This window comes from Lathyrus oleraceus, chromosome 3, assembly GCF_024323335.1.
Source record: "Lathyrus oleraceus cultivar Zhongwan6 chromosome 3, CAAS_Psat_ZW6_1.0, whole genome shotgun sequence".
Taxonomy (NCBI): Eukaryota; Viridiplantae; Streptophyta; class Magnoliopsida; order Fabales; family Fabaceae; genus Lathyrus; species Lathyrus oleraceus.
Window position 1 is genome coordinate 37,916,841 of NC_066581.1, and position 21,126 is coordinate 37,937,966.

General features: G+C 38.0%; 1 protein-coding gene across 1 annotated transcript; it reads right to left on the reverse strand.

The window, feature by feature from the left end:
* Positions 1-1,709: 1,709 nt before the first annotated feature.
* On the reverse strand, positions 1,710-3,535 carry LOC127129517 (uncharacterized). The gene is made up of 3 exons (XM_051058682.1): positions 3,383-3,535; positions 1,977-3,284; positions 1,710-1,823 (listed from the first exon to the last, which is right to left on the reverse strand). The coding sequence occupies exons 1-3, from the start codon at positions 3,533-3,535 to the stop codon at positions 1,710-1,712; spliced, it is 1,575 nt and encodes a 524-aa protein (XP_050914639.1).
* Positions 3,536-21,126: the final 17,591 nt, after the last annotated feature.

A 21,126-nucleotide genomic window follows, 5' to 3' on the forward strand; every position in this document is an offset into this window, starting at 1 on the left:
TATGAATCCCATATTGTCATAAACCTCATCTCCTGATTGTGCCCTGATTGGCCCAATGCAACTGATTAGGGTTGACCAGTGGTCAAAACCCTAATCTCAAGGAATGAGCTTCAATCTCCTGATGAAATCCAACCATGATGATAATGATGTATCATTGCAATCAAGATGAAGACCAATATCCATTGAGAACCACAAAACCCTAATTCACAGCCCAATCCTCAGATGGCCAATGATCAGTCAATAAAACCCTAGCTTGCACTTTAACTTCCTCATCTTCTGATCAAGACTTGGGAGGATGACTTGCACAATGTAACCACATGTTATGCAATATGCAATGCCTAATGACCTAAAATGATATGCAATATGTTAAGCTAGTCCCAAGAGAGGAGGGCAAATTTTGAGGTGTTACACCAAGTTAGGAAGGAAATTCACTATCACAAAATTAGTTTGAAGTCCTGAACAACCTTAGTGTTTATAGACTTCTCTCCTAATCTCTACTTGTGGATGTTTCTATCTAGAGAAACCCTAGATATGAGATCCCTCTCACTTCCCTCAATCACAAGATAATACACGACAGAAAAGCACAATCCAGTCTTGCTTAAAAGCTTATGATGGATAGTAAATTACAACTCAATACACTCAGTCCAATTCAAGTATCAATGTGATACTCGAATGACTCACATAAAACACACACACGAAAACCCTAATGATAACACAATTCTACACTTCTTTCCATACATTCCTAGGCTAAGAACTCCTATATATATATATATATCAGTGATACGCATGAGCTTCGGTCTTTGATATGAAGTAGATCCAAGATCTCTTTTGAAGATACGATTCTAATTAAATCAAATGTTTCCTAATATGTCTTGACATTGTTACTTCGTGTACAAGTCAAGATACGATCTTCTTCAATCATAGGGAAACGTGCAATAGATTACCAAACTCAATCCTCAGAGAATCTGTAGGAAGCACAATAAAAGATACAAAATTTCACAACTAACCAAGTTGGATTATGCAGAATGTTGAAGAAACATGTCATAACATCTTGTTCAACATCTTGCAAATACTTGTTTTTCCAAAAAGCAGCCAATCACTAAAAGACAAATCTAATAATCTCCCCCTTTGGCAATTTTTGGCTAAAACAATCTTTGCAATGGTCAGTTGTCAATAAATAGAAGTGATAGACAAGGGGATGTATATCAATAAGAAAGTATACACCAATCTTTACCACATAGTCAGTAGAGGCAAGTGCAGCGAATTAACAGGCCTCACACTGTAAAAAATAAAGCGCTCAAGAAAAAATCCTTTCATCTTAGAAAGGATGTCAGGATATTGCTCCTGACATCATGAACAATAGAACAAATCACCAGATCAGGTGCTCCCCTTGAGTATCAGAACAACGGGCTGAGTTTCCCAAAGGGAGACTCCCCTTACAGACATGCACACATGCTCCCCCTCAAAGAGCAACCCATCCAAACAGAGAAACATACCAGTCCAACACTGTCAAAACTCACTAACTACTCCCCCTTTTTAGCCATAAAGTTGTCAAACAAAACTCAATTACCACACCATCAAAGTCAATCATACAAGATTAAGAGGGTTACAAACCAAGAAGCACCTAAGGGTGCACAAAAAAGAATCCAGGGAACAACCCACAAAACAACACCAAAGTCAGAAACAACACAAAAAAGAACTAGAGAACATTAATCTTCATCACTTCTAGTCTCTTCCTCATCACTAGTAACAATTATGTCTTTATTATCCTCTTCCTCATAAGTTCCGTCAGCTTTCTCACCGCCCTCCTCTTCAGAGAGAGCCTAAATTAACATTTCTAGTTTGCATTTCCTTTCAGTACATTTCTTTATAGTCTCATCCAAGGTCTTGCAAGTGTCTTTCAACTTAGTAAGGATGTTTGTTTTGTCAGTGGACCTTGAAGAAGTATGACCAGATGTCATGACAATGTCTGGGACATGTTTCCCCGTGAATAGTCTATACTGCAATGAGAGAGGAGGGTCCCTTTTTATAGTACTGTCAAAATAGATCAATATGTTAGGGTGTTGACTCATGATAACTCCACAAATCAAAGAGGTAAAAGCTATTGGCATTTTTGCAGTATAAGATGAATCATGTTTCATAGTCTGATCAAAAAGATAAGCCCCAAAATTAAAATTTGACTTGGTCCCAGCAATGTAGATGAACTTACCTAGCCCAACAGCTATATTGGAGGTGTGATTTGTAGGCACCCAATTAGAAGCTCCAATTATATGGAGAACATCATACTTGACACTCAAGGCACTAGCAGATAATTTTCTTTTCCTTGGCCATTCTTTTACTTGCTTATCTGTGATCTCTTTGTAGATGACATTGTCTGAAACTTCAATTTTAGCTTGTTCTTCTTCATCTCTTCCCAAGAACCTGTTGATTATTTCAGGAGAAAAATCAACACATCTTCCTCTGACATACAATTTTTTGAATTCCTTGCTTTTTTTGTTGTCACATTCTTTGGAGATGTTCACTATAAATTCTTTGACCAGCATCTCATAGCACTTCCCAAAACCTGTTACAGTTTTCCTCAGATCGGCTTCTTGAATGAGACTCAGCACCTCTTTACATTCAAAATCATCCTTCCTAAATTCCATTTCCAATGCTAACCTTCTTTGATAAACATATTTCCATTTTTCAACATTTTCCACATAGTGGAAAGAGATGTTGTTAAGTGGTAATTCAAGAATGTTGGCTGGAATCTTCTTCCCAGAGGCTTGCTTTCTAAAAGTGGAGATGATGTCATGAACATTATGTTCGATATCCTGATCAGATTCACTAGATTCAGCAGGAACTTCCTTCCTTTTCAGAGACTTCTTCTTAGGTGTAGGAGTAACCACCTTACTCAATCTTTTAGTGGGACCAACATTAGCCTTCTTCCTGAAAGATTTGGAGGGAGTGCTGGAAGACCAAACAACTTGACCCTTCTTATTCTTCAACCGTTTAGCTATGCCAGGAGACAATCTTTTCCCAATAGGAACATAATCAGAGTCCAATTCCTCAATATTAACAATGTCATTGGGTTGATCAATAGAGTTTTTATCTTTGTTCCCCAACTCATTAAGAATATATTCTGGCCTTTCTTTGTCTTGATATTTCTCAAGAGAGAGAGAGAGAGAGAGAGTAGGAGCATGCACATCAAGATCATTTCTGGTGTTCTCATAATTGTTATCCGGTTGGGCCAAGGATATAGAGACATCCGGCGTAACATTTGTCTTGGGGTCAATCCCTAAAACCTGATAGATTAGCACCTAGATGTTCTTATCAACATCATCTCTATCAACAACAATCACGTTAGATTTATTCAAGGCAGTAACAAATATAGGTTTATTGCTGGTTCCAAAAGCTTCAACATTTTCAACAAAATTTGTTGCAGCGGAGCACTCTTCATTCTACCAACATTAGGTTCAATGTAGACGGAGTCAAGATACAAGCTAGTCATGGACATGGGTTTATTCACACCAGTGAGGGGTTCAGGATCATTCATATTTCTCGCAGTTATGGAGGGAGTGGAAGTCGTACTTACTTTTTTAGGCTTACTTTTTCTTGAGGAAGAGTGTAAGACCCTAATTTTGACCCTAAGATCCCTCATGAAATTTCACCATAAAGATTAGCATTGGGATCATACCTTGGTATCCTCCTTACCCCTCTTTCATTGTGTTTGTTTTGAGAGAGATCACCAAGCACTTTGTGATTATATCATACTTGTATATTATTATTTCACTAACCAAAATACCAAAAATATGTCTTTGCATTTTGTCATACCCCAAAATTTGCCCATTAATATTTCAAGACATTTCAGGGCACTCCGACTCACTTTACGACACTTAAAGGAACAAAGGCCCAGCTCGCGAATGACCCAAATTGGCCTACTCGCTGCACGCTCACCTAGTGATAATATGAAAGTGGTTTATTTGGAAGCGGAGGAAAAGGGGTGCAAAAAGAAAAGAAAACGAACCGAACAGCAAAGCCCAGCCCAAAGCGCAAGACACAAATGTTGTGCCTGTGACGGACGTCACAGAGGGCGTGACGAGCGTCACGCAACACAGCCTTGTGACGGGCGTCACAGAAGGCGTGACGAGCGTCACGCAACACACCCCTGTGACGGGCGTCACACATGGTGTGACGAACGTCACACCATTCCCCTACTGTGTAGGCGCAGGTAACGCTTCGGAGACTTGAAGATCCGTTGAGGAATGTTGGGCCCTGCATCCACTATATCCATGCGCACGTTGAAGACTTTTTGGGCAGCATGCATGACCTAATGACACTAATATAAATAGCCACCTTGAAAACCTAAAAGAGGGGGCTTTTTCACATTCCTTTTTCCGTGGCCGTTTTCGCTTTTGCACATTTACTTTTCCAACAGCTTAGGCATTGTTTTTTACAAGACTACTGTTTAACTTACCCCGGGTAACTCTAAAGGAAACCCTGAAGGAAAAGCCGGCGGCCGCAAAGCTACCTCCGTCCAATTCAATCCGGCTCGCCAACTCAAGGGTGCAATTCGATTGCAAACAGGTTTGCATTATTATTACAGCTTCATTTTCTCAATTTGCATGCGATATCGCTTTATGTTCTTAACTTGCGTGTGATATCATAATTTAACTCATAAATATATTTGAGGTTTGCATGTGGACTTAAGTATGCCTGGATACTTTGAATTGTTATAATGGATGCCGCTGTTTTCTTCGCTCTGTTTTGACCCTTGCCCACCTGACCTGTTTTACTATAACTATGCTTTGCTTACCTGATACTATTACTGCTTTGGTGTAATCTTCGATTACACCCCGATTTGGTATTCTAACCCGTTTGCTGAATTTTGCAAAGGTTCATATGTCCCAGGAAAAGATTGCCGTTAGGTCTTCCACTTTATTTGTGGGATACCATTGTGAAGGCTCACCCTAAATTGCCTAATTAATTTTAATGTGTTAATTTTAATAATTAATTTTAATGTGTTAATTTTAATAATTAATTTTAATGTGTTAATTTTAATAATTAATTTTAATGTAATTTTAATGTATTGATTTTAATGTGGAGGCTCATCCTAATTACCTACTTAACTTTAAAACATGACCTTTAAATAAGTGATCTTGGACCTCTTTTTGCTGCCTTACGGTACTACGGTATAACGGTCATGTCCCGCGAATGTGGGGATACCCTTAGCAATGGCCCTGCGATTAAATCATCATAAAATAAATCATGGTCCCTCGGATGTTGCCTTCAAAAATACGATTTTGTCCCTCGATGACCCTTCGGCGTAGCCTACGGTTAAATGATGATAGTCCCTTCGAATGTTAAGGTATCCTCACAACTGTTGCCTTCAGTGACCAATCGATGACCCTACGATGACCCTTCTACATCCCAAGGATAAACTACTTGCTTCTCAATAGTAAGGACAGTTTTACCCTCATAAGGATGGGAAATGCCCGGAAAGACCTCGGACAGGTACAACCTTAATTGCTCATTCATAATAAAAAATACTTTTCCCACCTTACACCTTTCAAACATCCTTTTTTTAGAAAATCACCACTTAGCATACATCCGTACTAGGATCATGGCCAAGTTATATTTTTCTAAACCATTTTCTAAATTAAACGAGATAACCACTTTGTATACATTCATGCAAGAATCATTACAAAGTTAAATTCTCATTTTCAAAACATTTTCATACATTTCTCAACCACCTTTTTCAAACAAAAAAAACATAAATGATTGAGCAATTAAGAGCCCATGGATAACCATGGATACGAAGGGTGCCTAACACCTTCCCTTCGTATAAAGTACCTCCCGAACCTAAGAATTTAAAATTAAGGTCTTTCCTGTTCTTTTCCACCTTTCCTTATGGGATAAAAGAAAAGTCGGTGGCGACTCTTGCTAACCGCGACATTGCGATTACAAATCCAATAAAGTCCAGTTCACCGTATGACAACAACAAACACAACAGCAAGAACAACACAGTATTATTTCTCAAAAAAATCAAAAGACAAAAATAGAGGAAGGAATTGCGAAGGAGTTCATATACCTGATTTCGTGGGAAGCGTCATCGTTGAACCAAGCCCTAGGTCGGTTACCTTTCTTCTCATCTCATTCTTCTCGTGTTACTTCCATAACTAGGTCTTCATGCATGCGAAGCCCTCGCCCTTGTCTGTTTCGAATTATGGTTGGAGTTTGTTTTGATTAGAATTTAGGGTTACGTTTAGGACTCAAGATCTGGACGAATGGTTTGTTTATTTTTAAATCCAAGCCTGGATTTGAACTCAGAAGGCTCGATTTAGGTGGGGTAGGGTTTTGGGTGGTTGAACCACCGCGGGATGGAGGCGGCGCCGTCGCAGACGGCCGCCCGTCGCTCTCTTATCCGACGAAGAGGTCAGAGAGAGAGACGCTCTATACAGAGTGTTTTTAGGGTTAGCAAGTGTAGAGAGAGAATGGAAATGAAAAGTATAAACTCGTTTTCCTATTTTTGTTTAAAGCTGACCAAGTTGGGTTTTCTTTGGGCCTTGTGACTCTGGCCCATCCGTTAATCCCCAACAACTGCACCCCACCTTGCTTTTTTTTATTATAATTTTATTTAATTATTATCATTCTAATAATCAATCTACTACTTGTTTCATTTTAATTAGTGGAATTAGTGGATCAAGTCATTTAGTTATAAACTAATGTAATGAATGGGGTAATTTTCTTTTATTAATTAACAAAAATCAAATTTAAACAGACCTAGGACATTGAGTTAAATGTTTTTATTGCATATCATAAACCATGCCTCCCATTATCACATATTTTCTTTCACTTAATTAAGTTGATTAATCAATTGAGATTTTGCCTAATTAATTAATTACTATTAGCTAATTTTAATTAATATGATTATTTGGCTTAAATAAATAGTTTTTGATAATTAGTTTTAATTAAGTTGATTAATCAATTGAGATTTTGCCTAATTAATTAATTACTATTAACTAATTTTAATTAACATGATTATTTGGCTTAAATAAATAGTTTTTGATAATTAGTTTTTAATTAAGTTGATTAATCAATTGAGATTTTGCCTAATTAATTAATTGTTATTAGCTAATTTTAATTAACATGATTATTTGGCTTAAATAAATATTTTTTGATAATTAGTTTTAATTAAGTTGATTAATCAATTGAGATTTTGCTTAATCAATTGATTACTATTAACTAATTTTAATTAACATGATTATTCGGCTTAATTAAATAATTTTTGATAATTAGTTTTAATTAATTTAATTAATCCATTCAATCAAACTGTAATTAATTAATTTGGTTAATTAAATATTGATTGATTTATTTCGATCCAATTCATCATTGACTCAAAATATCCAAACCAATTTAAAAAAAAACAAAAGTCAAACAATTCTCGATTCAAAGTCGAGCCCTTTTTCAAAACACCTCTGTAAGTCGATCGCTTGTAAAAGCATCGTCATCAACCTCACATGGCTTACTCTTGGGCTTTCTTACAATGAGACCTACTCGGTTTTAATTAATCGATTAAATGGATTATTCACTAAATAAATTCAATTCATTCACAAGAGTGCAAATTTTAAAACCTCGATCCGACATCGAAAGTTAAATTAAAATACTTAATCACATCTAAACAACACTTCATTTGAAAATGAAAAGGGGGATGGTTTTGAGTTTTCAACTCCTCTCCTCGATTATTTAAATACGAGTTTTCTTACTCGGTTAGTCAAATGGTCGTCATTTCTAATTCATTTAAGTACAAACAAATCAAATCCTTTTATAACAAGAAACCAAAAGGGAGATAACTTTGAGTCTTCAATTTTTCTCCTCGACTATTTGAATACAAGTTCTCTTACTTGGTTAGTCAAATAATTGTCGTTCCTCTACAAACTTCCAAACCCGACTAAATCAAATTATTTTCACATTAAGCTAAATGAAAAGGGAGTCGACTTTGAGTTTTCAACTTCACTTCTCAATTGGTTGAATACGAGTTCTCTTACTTAGTTAGTCAAACAATTGTCATTTTTCCATAAACATACAACTTAATCAAATCATTTTCTTAACAAACTATACGAAAAGGGAGATGGTCTTGAGTTTTCAATTCCTCTTCTCAAATGCTTGGATATGAGTTGTCTTACTCGGCCATTCGAGTACTTGTCGTTCATTCTAAAACATATCAACCATACATAAACCTATTTTCATAAATACTCAGATGAAATAGAAAGCGGTCTAGAGTCTTATATTCCTTTTCCCGATTATTAGGATACGAGTGGTCTTACTCGATTATCCGAGTATTCGTCATCCATTCAAAACACCTTAATTATTATCAAATCCTTTTTATAATTAAGGATGAAAAAGAGGGTGGTCTAGAGTCTTCTATTCCCTTTCCCGACTGTTAGGATACGAGTTGTCTTACTCAACTATTCGAGTAATCGTCATCCAACCAAAATATCTTAACCTATCAAGTTTATCCTTTCTCGCCCTCGTGCGATCGAAACCAGTCAAACAAAACATCCAACATATTAATCCAACTTGTCACCCTCGTGTGATCAAAACTCTCTTCAGAAAGAACACCGTTTAATCCTTTCTAATGCGCACAACAAACTAGTGCTTAAGCCTCCGCCGAGAGTAGACAAGCCAACGTTTAGCCTTTAGAACGCGTTATAAACAGCTGTTCGGTAAAAGACACCAACCAACCTTAGTTCCCCGAACTACGAATGCTCTGATTTCCTTATTATACCATAAGGATACGTAGGCAGGAGATTGTTGTATCTTCGCGAGCACACTAATAAAAAACCTCCCCTTTCCCCTTTCTGAGGTTCTCATCCATTTCTATTTTCAATATTTTATAACCCAAAGATAACAAACAAACATAAATTAACACTCAAAACACAAATTAGAACTAAAAGGTTCCCGTTGAGTACAACGGACGTAAGGGGTGTTAATACCTTCCCCTTACGTAATCCACTCCCGAACCCGAATATGGTTGCGACGATCATTATTCCATTTCCTAAAGGTTTTATCGATATTTTCCTATTCCTTCATTGGGGTAAATAAAGTTCGGTGGCGACTCTGTTCGAACATTATTTTTTCCGCGACCATCGCGAGGAATCGTATTTTTCGAGATACGACACATTTGCCTAACTCTTTTGTAGGTATGGCATGATCTCATTAATTCATTGATAACATCTAGGGTTTGAGACCCTCATGAACAAAGAGCACAATCAAGAATCAATTCAAGAATGGTTATGAACATCATATATGAGTCCCAATTATCTCTACATGTCATATTGATCAAGATTTCTTCAAGAGTTTGGGGGTGATTTGCCTTGGAAACCCTAGTTTGACTAGATATCTTGAGTAACTTCTCCAACAAGCTATCTTACCATTTGATCAAAATTCTCAGGGGACACTTAAAATTTCATCATCTCATGCATATATGATCTACCATAATCCAAGAAAGTCAAGAGAATTGGAAATTAGCAAGTTGGTTGATGGTGGTTGGCCAGATGAATTCATCTGATCAAAACTGGGTCTCCCTAGACCCTATCTCCTACAATGTTCACCATATGAAAATTCTTCCAAGAGAAAACATACTCTAAATGGCATTCCAAACAACTTTCATGTTGAGACCTAAAGCTGGTTTTGCTTGGAAAATCATTTTCTATGTTGAAACATTATAGGTCATTTTGTCTAAACCCTAATTTGAAAGTCCACTTCCCAAGGCCATAACTTGCTCAATTTTTATGAGATGAAATATTTCCAAGTTGAATAATCAAATTCAATGTGTCTACTTCAACTTTCATGTTTGGAGTGGGAGCAAATTCAACTTCTTTGAACATGTGATATGAGGCTACATTATAGGTCACTTTTGACTTATACCATTGATCAAGTGATTTTTCCAAACTTCAAAAATGCATAACTCTATCATTTCAAATCCAAATGACACCAAATTGGTGACCCTTTTTAAGGTCTTTGAGAGAGCTACAACTTTGATGAAGACACTTTTCTCATTTGAAGCCCCTATAAAAAGTTAAGCAAGGTGGAATATTGAGACATATGGCTTGACACTTAGAAAATTTTCAATATGTCAAATTTTTCCAAACTTCCACCTCAAATATCTCCAAGTTCCAAGCTCCAAATGAAAAAGTGTTCAACATAAAACTTGTTCCTCTTGATCTTACCTTTCCAAAGAGCTAAAATTAATGCATTTTGGATGAGAAATGCATAGGTTGCGTATGGCTTAAACAGGATGATATCATTTGGCATGGATCAAACTTCAAATGACAATGCACATGTACCTTGCAATCCAGTCCATCTCCAAAGCATCTGAACTTCATTTTGGACTTTCAAACAATCATTTCATGGGCCTATGCACGCCCATGCACCATGCTTTCATCATTTGCCAATTTTGGAAAGTGAAAGTGAGTGTGCAAATATCATCCAATTTCTCTATAAATTGAAGCCCTTATGCTCAGAATTAAGAGACACACTGTGCCAGCTTTGAATCTCCATTGAAAACCCTTCACATTAAGAGGATAACCCTGAAAAATTCAGTTGAATTTGAGTTTGAATCTCCACTGCTTTGGAATTCAATTCTCCAGGAGTCCATTGATTCTAAGACTTTCCATTCCTCTTCTGCAAGCAATTGAAGTGAAGCAAAGCACGATTCAGATCAAGATCTAGCAAGCTCAGACCTCCATTGAAGGTAATTTGCAGAAAATTTGATCTCTTCGATTCTCTTTGATTCTTGCTCAATTCCATTGATTCTTGTGTTGTCTGAAGTCCTACCAATGTAGGTAAGGTGTTTGAGTTGCTTAAAGGCTAAATCGAAGCAACTCAGATCATGAACCTCATTTTTCAATTCCATATATCTCTCAATATAGTTGGAATTCGAAGAAATGGAGGTGATATTCGTGCTCAGTGATGTTTTCTCTAAAAAATCATGTCCCTGTTTGAAATTTTGGTGATGGTTCATGATGACCAGTCCGGCGAAGCTCGTCGGAGAAGACAACCGAAGCTCTGGCTCCGGTGATGATGTGTCTTTGGTCTAAACCGTATGATCCAACCTCCATGTTCTAATCTCAGCCATTCCTTTTGATTACTCATGTTACAGCGTTGTTGACTAAGGAATTGGTGGAATGCACGTTGTGGATCATCAGATCTACCACCTCAATTAATGAGGGAGATCTGATGGTCCACGTATTTTAGCATTTTCTGAATTTCCATTTAATTCCATTTTCTTCAATAATTCATAATAAATTTAATATTGATCCAAAAAATATGGGACTTTCACCAAAAATTTCAAATATTTTTCTCTTTCATATTTTGAATTAAAATTATTTTTTGGATCATTATTAATATTTTTCATGAATTAATTGATTTTTCATTTGTTTTTAATTGTTTAAAAATATTTTTAAGTGTCCAAAAATTATGAAATTTTTTCTCCAAGGTCCTTTGACCTTGTTTGAGCTATGATAAATCTCATGGCCATTTATTTGGTGTTTTTATGAGATTTTAGGATTTGGACAAAACATATTTGAATTTAATGCATTATTTTAATATTTTTAATTAAATAAATGTCATTTTAATTGTGTGGACCATTTTGGATTGACTTAATTGAGTTTCTCATCTATTTTTGAGCCTTGGTCAAGGTTGATTTGACTTTGTCAAGTTAATATTATTGGATTTAGGGGATTGATGGAATGTACGTTCCATCTCCCAAAATGAATGAATAATATTAATTTGGTAAAAGTTCTCCTTTGACCAATTTGTGATCTCATTCATCCCTTTCCCTCTTCATCTAATTCCCCTTCTTCATCCATTCATTTTCAATTGGCCAATGACATCTCAAGGTCCTAATGCTAGTTGATTGAAAGATTAACATGAGTATGGATGAGATTAGGCCACACCTTTTGCATATTTTTGTGTGTGGTATGTTTAATGAGCATAGTTCTTAATACTATGTCTCCAACATGCATTAACACCAAAAGTCTATTGCCCGGCCTCAAATAGTTGTGACTTCTACATAAGTCTAATTACGATTGCTTAACATAGCGCTAAATTTGTGACACAAAAGGCATAAGCATTCTTGTTAGTGAGATTGTAAGTCTCCCCTCTTCCATGGTATTGTGTGGAAACTTGGTCTTCTTTCCTTCCTTTGGAAGATGTTTTGGTTCAAGAATCCATGCTTGTGGCAAGTGGGTTGAGTGTTCTCCAAAGAATGTCTTGAAATCAAAAATCAAAACAAAACTAACTACTAACTTACTAACTATTAACTTTTACTTTCAAGTCTTTACTTTAATGCAATTTACTTTTAGCACTTTATTATCATTTGTCATTATACATATCATTCTAATTGTTTATGTTAATGTAATTTTCCCTTTTGTCCACTTGGACCATATTGTGTGATATTATTTTGTTTGTATATACCTTGTTTGCTTGTTTGGTCTTTGACCATTAATGCACATAATAATAACAAAAACCCTAAAAGACTTTTGAGTGGACTGTTGTTTTGATCTCCTCAATTGGACTTAGAATTTAGGCAACATTCCTTTTCTAATGGACTTGTCCAATGCCAATTTGTTGAAGAACCAAGAACTTGCAAGTTTGAATTCATTTGATACATCATTCTATATCTCTCCAATTCATCTGCAACATTGATCATGGTTAAGTTGTTATGTTGAACCTGTGACTTGTGGAATTTATCTGCTACATAGGGTATTTTGAAGAAGATCATGAAGTGGATAAGCTTGGATGAGGCCATCTTTATTTGATGCCTTTGCTCTTCAAGATTGATATAATTGTGCATTTGTGTGTTGCTTGATTCTAAAAAGTCCAAGGGAATTCTAGGTTTCTATTGACATACTTGTCTATTGGATTGCTCCCATTTGGTTAGATCTTTTCAACTTTAAACTTTTAGATTTTTGTGCATAGGATAGTCTCTTCATCTTCTCCCCATTTCTTTAATTTCAAAATCTCTCTCTCCAATTTTAAAATCTTCTTTGTGTGAACTACTTTTGTTCTAAACTTAGACCACTTTTGCAAAAGATAGAAACTTTGGCTTTATGCCATTGCATTTTCAAACTTATTTTCTTAAATCAAACTTGTAAATAAACTTAACTATACTTGACTTAAACTTTCAAAAAGCCAAATAGAACTAACTCATTCAAACCATTTTAGGCCTTTGTGCCTTTCAAACTTAATTTTTGTTAAAACCAACACACTCATTTTGAAATTTCTAGCATGAACTACGAGGTTTTGATCCCTCATTTATATGTTGGTACGTAGGCACAAGACCGAAGGTCTTGTCAAACACAAAAATATAATTAATGAATTCTTTCTCACCCCCCCCCCCAATTCTATTTGTTTGTAAACATCACTTTATACCAAGTACATTTGCACATAAAAAGGGCTCCCTAGGAGTACCTAGGACACTTTGGGTGCTAACACCTTCCCTCTGTGTAACCAACTCCCTTACTTGTGATCTCTGACTTTTATTAGTTTTTATTTGAAAACTTCTTACTATTTGGGTTTTGTTCGTACTTTTTCCCCTTTCCCTTGGAAACAATAAAAGCGCGGTGGCGACTCTTGTTAATTGATCTCTAGCTTGTCAATAGCTTGATGATCATGAATTTCCCGCTGCAAAAATTAAGTGGTGACTCTGCTGGGGAGTAGTCTCCAGTGGGTTTAGCCTACTTTTTATGTGAATATATTTGTATATATGTGATGTTTGTATATATGTATGTGTGATATAATCTGCTTATTGTGCTTGGTGATCTCTGAGTGGTGAGATAAGTTCTAACCCGAACTTGAGTGCAATTAAGATAGGAGGATGGTATAGTCATGTTCGACTTGTGTGGAGTAGTCCTTAACAAGTTGGCTTGCGATCCATCTGCTCAGTGGAGACTCCTTTGGATTTGGAAATGTCACACAAGTATTTGTGGTTAGGCATTACTATTTCTAATTGGGTCTGAGAAGCTGAGGACCTTAGAACACCTAACCCATCTTGGCCTATTTAGGACGTAGTGCAGAAACTGTTCAGGTGTAGACTTGATAACAGTTGTTATGCGATACTACACTCAGACAAGTTTCTCTTGAGAATATTATGGGTCGATGAGTCAGTCATCTTAACTTGTAATATCCGATAGATGGAATTAAGACTCTGGGAACTTTTTAGAACATGATCTTCACGTCTTATCCTAAGTTCACTCCTTTGGGATGGTTCTTACCCAGACTCCATGCTCGTGACTTGCAACAAACCCTTGATTCTTGGTTGATCCAATCAAGTCTTGTCAATATCAATGGAACTTGGGTGTTGATAAGGTGTAAACCATAATCCACCAAAATGGATGATTGATCTTGACAATGACTTGATTCATCCCTTGACCTTTGTTTTCCTTGTGTGTGATCCCTTACTTGTGATTGTTGCATTCATGCATTTCATACGCATCATAACATTCATCACACAAAAATTTCAAGGAACTAAGGTATCATTTGCAAATATTTTCAGACCATGGATTGTGGACGAAGGAACACTAAGAAGTGCAGTTTCAGATGTCCCGACTTGAAAGAGTTAAGGAAGCTAGCATCTTTTGTATTAGATCCCTTGGACTTCAAAGAACGTCATGGGAAGCTTCTGTCCATTTTGTCTGCTGATGTGGTTGAAGGAATCTTGAGTGTATTGGTGCAGTTCTATGATCCTCTCTACCATTTTTTCACTTTCCCAGATTTTAAGCTTGTGCCTACCTTGAAGGAGTATTCTCATCTTTTAGGGATACCTGTTTCTAGTAGAGTGCCCTTTAGTGGATTGGAGGAGATTCCTCGATCTAGTATTATTGTTGAAGCTCTTCACTTGAAGAAGTCTGAGATAGAGGCTCATTGGGCGAAGAAAGGAGGGTTATTAGATTGCCATCTGTTTTCCTCATCAAGGAAGCTACCACTTTTGCTCAGCTGGTAGTGTGGACACTTTTGAAGCTATCTTTGTGTTGCTCATCTATGGATTATCTTTGTTCCCTAACATTGACGGTTTTGTTGATGTTAACGCCATTAGACTTTTCTTGATTGGGAATCCTGTGCCTACTTTGTTGGGTGATATGTATTTCTCTTTGCATCTAAGGAATTCTAAAGGTGGTGGAATGATTGTCTGTTGTACTCCTCTTCTGTACAAGTGGTTTATTTTGCACTTGCCTCAGACGCCTGCTTTTGTGGAGAACAAACAATGTCTAAGGTCGTCTCAGAGACTTATGTCTCTCACTAATGATGATATAGTTTGGTATGATCCGTCCTTAAGAAGTTTGGAGATTATTGATAGTTGTGGTGAATTCTCTAATGTGCCTCTCATTGGTACACAAGGAGGAATTAACTACAACCCTGCTTTGGCTCGTCGTCAACTTGGGTTCCCCTTGAGAGACAAACCTAATAACACTTTGTTAGAAGGTCTTTTCTATCAAGAGGGTAAAGATCCCAAACATTTGAAGCAGAAGATTGTGCATCCTTGGCATAATGCGCATAGGAAAGGAAGATCCGAGCTTGGTCTGTGCAATTGTGTAGCTTTGGAAGCTTACACTCTTTGGGTGAAGAAGAGAGCTATGGAGTTGAAGATGCCTTATCCTTTCGAAAGACCTATGTCTATGATTGTGGTTGAGCCATTAACTCTCCCTAACCAAGATGTAGAGGAGTTGGAAGACGCGCTCATCAAGATGAAGCAAGAAAAGGATATGTGGGAAGAGCGTTTCCATGCTTTGAGCAAGAAGCATGAAGAGTTGCTATTGGAGTCTAAGGACAAAGATGCACTGATTGAGCTACTTGAAGACCGAGTGACGAAGAGACAGAGAGAGCCAGAGGTTTCATCTTCTAGCATGCCTCAGCCTTCCATTGCTTGGAAGAAGATTGTTGACCAGCTTGTCCTCGAGAAGACTCGGATGAAGGCTTCTTTTGAGACTGAGATTCGTCGCATTCGAAGGAAGTACGCGCCTTCAACCATATCTTCTGACATTGTTGTTAGGGATCCTTAGGATGACTAGTCTCCTTTTCTCTTGTATCTTTTATTTTGGTTTCTGAAATTGTACTCAGTGTAATCCTTCCAATTTATATAAATAAAAAGAGATTTTTGGTCATATCAAATTATTGCAATTGCCATTTCAATTTTATATATTTGCAAATGATATAGTAAGTTCCTTGAGATATAAAATAATCAAGCATTGCATTTCATGCATCATTTGCATAAGTTTTTGCCAGGTGTCTGATTGGTGTTCTTCTGTGCTTTAGCCAAGCTGATTCACCGGTACAACACTCGAGCTAATCATTCCAAGATCATGGAGCACCTTGAGCAAGAGAACTGAGATCTGAAAGAGGAGATTGCCCGACTGACTGCCATGATGGAGTCAGTTCTTGCTACCCAGAGCCAAGCTTCTCCAACACCTGCAACTCCTCCCGCGAGGACAGTTATTTCTGAAGTGGTTACCTCTACTGTGCCTGCTGCCACCGCCCACTTTGCTCCGAATCTTCCTGCTGGATTCCCTTGGGGAATGCGACCTAATTTTATGCCAGAGGGTTTCGCTCCCACTTTTTCTTCCATGCCGACATCTAGCCCGGTCATGTCCGTGCCACCTCCCGTTGTGCACACTTTACCGCGTGTAGAAGACACCATCTATCATTCCGAGCCGTTTGAGGGCCCAGATGTCTATGAGAAGATGAACGAGATGAAGGACCAATTTCTTGAGCTGCGCAAGGAATTGAAAACGCTGAGAGGCAAAGATCTGTTTGGGAAGAGTGTCGCTGAACTGTGCTTAGTGCCCAATGTCAAGATCCTAGTAAAGTGCCTGACTTTGAGAAGTATAAGGGAAACTCCTGTCCACTCAGTCATCTTATGATGTATGCCCGAAAGATGTCAACCCAGACAGATAATGATCAACTACTTATTCACTATTTCCAGGATAGCCTGACAGGTGCTGCACTCCGTGGGTATATGGGGTTAAATAGTGCAAGCATCCGCACTTTCAACGATCTAGGTGAGGCTTTTGTGAAACAGTACAAATACAACATGGATATGGCGCCGGATAGGGACCAGCTGAGGTCCATGTCTCAGAAAGATAAGGAAACATTCAAAGAGTACGCCCAGCGTTGGAGAGATTTGGCTGCCCAGATCACTCCTCCTTTGGAGGAGAAGGAGATGACGAAAATATTTCTAAAAACCCTGAGTTCATTTTACTATGAACGTATGATCGCCAGTGCCCCCAGTGATTTTACCGAAATGGTAAATATGGGGATGAGACTTGAAGAAGGGGTCCGTGAAGGACGATTGTTGAAAGAGGAGGCGCCAACTAGCAAGAAGTATGGGAGTATTTTTAGCAAGAGGAAGGATAGTGAGAGAAATGCTATTACAAGTGGGAGGTAGAGGAGGCCTCAAGCAAGAATAAATTTACCACCCCGTCAACACCATCATCATCAAGTATCATCCGTCATTCCAGTATTTTCCAATCAGCAAACAACACCAATTCAACAACAACAACAACAACAACATCAATATCAAAATCACCGTCAACAACAACAACCGCAACAAAGAACAAACACCTACAACAACAACAATTCCAACAAAAATCATCATCAACAACAAAATTTCGAGAGGAAGAAGGTCTCTTTTGACCCGATTCCTATGTCATATGTCGAACTGTACCCATCTTTAGTCCTCAAGAATTTGATTCAACCGAGGAACCCGCCGCAAATCCCAGAACCACTTCCTTGGTGGTACAAACCTGAGTTTCGTTGTGCTTTTCACCAGGGTGCACCTGGGCACGATATTGAGAAGTATTATCCGCTGAAGTACGAGGTGCAAAAGCTTATGAAGAGCGGCATGGTGTCTTTTGAAGACCGCGCGCCTAATGTGAAAGCTAATCCTTTGCCCGCTCATGGGAATTCTTCAGTGAACATGGTGGACGATTGTCCTGGTGAATACAAAGTTTTTGATGTGTGTTTTATCCGTGGATCCATGGTGCAGATACACAATGACATTTGTATGGTGAGTGACTGTGAACATGATCACGTAGGTTGTGATATTTGTAGTGTGAACCCGAGAGGGTGTGTTATCTTGAAAAGGGACATCCAGCGTCTGATGGAGGAAGGCATGATTCAGATTTGTCAATCCCGTCATGTAGATGACGATGTCAATGTCATTGTTCTCATTTTGAAGCAACCAGGGCGGTTGGTGATCCAGTATGATAGCAGTAGTAACCAGAACATCAATAATATATCAGTTTCGCCATTGGTAATACAGTTAGCGCGCCCAGTCCCGTATGCATCTGATAAGGCTGTACCGTATCAATACAATGCTACGATGATGGAGAATGGTCAAGAGGTCCCGTTGCCTACGACCAGTTCAGTAGTGAGCATTGCAGATGTTACGAAGCTGACCCGCAGTGGTCAAGTTTTTGGACCAATATTCCCAGAGAATAAAGAAGAGTTGATTGTTGGTAAGAAGGCGGAGGTGCCTATTGTAGATCCTGTTGGTTGTTCAAGAGATAAGTCTGGTGAACCCAGCAATTTGAAAGCCAATAGTGATGATGATGAGGTACTCCAACTGATCAAAAGGAGTGAATTTAATGTGGTTGAGCAGTTGCTTCAGACTCCCTCAAAGATTTCCGTGTTGTCTCTGATTTTGAACTCTGAAGCGCACAGAGAAGCACTCCAGAGAGTTCTTGAACAGGCATACGTGGAGCAAGATGTTACTATGGCTCAATTTAATCATATTGTGGCTAACATCACTTCATGCAATAATTTGAGCTTTTGCGACAAAGAACTCTCTGAGGAGGGAAGAAATCACAATCTGGCTTTCATATTTCGATGAATTGCAAAGAAGATGCTTTGTCAAATGTGCTAGTTGACACTGGGTCGTCACTCAATGTGCTTCCAAAGTCAACATTATCAAAGTTATATTATCAAGGAGCTCCCATGAGGTATAGTGGAGTAATTGTCAAAGCCTTTGATGGCTCGCGCAAGACAGTCACTGGAGAAGTGGACCTTCTAGTCAAAATAGGTCCGAGTGATTTTCAGATTACTTTCCAGGTAATGGATATTCACCCGGCCTACAGCTGTTTGTTGGGAAGGCCATGGATTCATGAAGCAGGAGTTGTTACTTCCACTATGCACCAGAAGCTCAAATTTGTCAAGAATGGCAAGTTGGTGATTGTGGGAGGTGAGAAAGCATTGTTGATCAGCCATCTGTCATCTTTCTCATATGTAGAAGCTGAGGATGAGGTTGGAACTCCGTTCCAAGCCTTATTTATTGCTGCTGAGAAGAGAGTTGGGGCACCTATGTCCTCTTTGAAAGATGCGCAGAGAATTGTTGAAGAAGGTCCTGTTGATTAGTGGGGGCATGTGTTAGAGGTCACCCACAACAAAGGAAGAACTGGTTTGGGGTTCCAGAAGGGCTCGTCAACCGTTAGATCTGAAGAGATGCAACTCAGCTTCCGTAGCGGAGGGTTCATTCATGGGAATGAACAACACTTAGTTGTTGTGCTAGAGGATAGCGAAGAGGAAGACTGCACCAACTTTGTGACGCATGGAAAGACACGCAACAATTGGACTGTTGTTGATATTCCTGTTATTTTGCATCGATCTAAGTAATTGCTTTTATATATTTTAAAAATCCTTCTTTTATGCCTAAGGGAGCAGTGAACATTGTTTGGGCATTTTAAATTGATCATCAATAAAATTAATTTTATTCATCCACATCTTTGATGTTTGTTTTTACTTTTTGCTTTATTCTGAAAATGGTAATCACAAAAAACATAAATAAACAATATAATTGTCCATCTACATAATATTTGGTCACAAATTCACTTCTCTAAAATTAAAATATCAAATCATTATGCAAGTTGGTTCCTAACCCCATTGAATACAATGATCCTTCTCCTTCTCCAAATTTTGAATTCCCTGTGTTTGAAGTCGAGGAGGAAAGTGATGTAGAAGTGAGTGATGAATTGTCTCGTCTTCTTGAGCAAGATGAGAAGATTATTCAACCGTTTAAAGAGTAGATTGGGCTTGTCAACTTGTGTTCCGAAGATGATGTGAAGGAAGTCCAGATTGGGTCTCGACTGTGTCCAGATGCTAAGAAGGGGTTGATTGATCTTCTTCGAGAATATTCAGATGTGTTTGATTGTGGAGCATAGATTGCCATTGAAGCCAGAATGCCCGCCAGTCAAGCAAAAGTTGAGAAGAACGCATCCTGATATGGCTGTGAAGATCAAAGAGGAAGTTCAGGAGCAGATTGATGCCAATTTCCTTGTGACTGCTGAGTATCCGCAATGGGTGGCCAATATTATGCCTGTACTGAAGAAAGATGGAAAAGTCCGCATGTGTGTTGACTACAGAGATTTGAATAAAGCCAGTCTGAAAGATGATTTCCCTCTGCGACACATTGATATGTTGGTAAACAATACTGCTAAATTCAAAGTCTTTTCGTTTATGGATGGATTTTCCGGGTATAATCAGATTAAGATGGAACCCGAGGATATGGAGAATACCACATTCATTACACCCTAGGGAACATTATGTTATAGAGTGATGCCTTTCGATCTAAAGAATGCTGGTGCAACTTACCAGAGAGCAATGACTACTTTTTTTCATGATATGATGCATAAAGAGATTGAAGTTTATGTCGATGACATGATTTCTAAATCAATTGATGAAGAGGAACATGTTAAGCATTTGTTGAAGCTATTCCAGCGTTTGAGGAAGTATAAACTCCGCTTGAATCCCAACAAGTGTACTTTTGGTGTTCGTTCTGGTAAGTTGTTGGGCTTTATTGTCAGCGAGAATGGTATTGAAGTTGATCCTGCCAAGGTCAAAGCAATACAAGAGATGCCTACTGAAAGACCCTAATTCTGACCCTAAGATCCCTCATGGCATCATAACATTGCTCATTTGCATCTTGCCTCAAGGATCATAGCATCTTGGCTCCTCTACCCTTGGGTTGGGACTTGTGTGAGTTGGTTTGAGACCACCAAGCATGTTTGAATTGTATATTATTGCTTTTCTTATTTTGTTTACTAACCAAAAGCACAAAAATATGTCACTAACTTTGTTTTGAAGCTTGAGCAG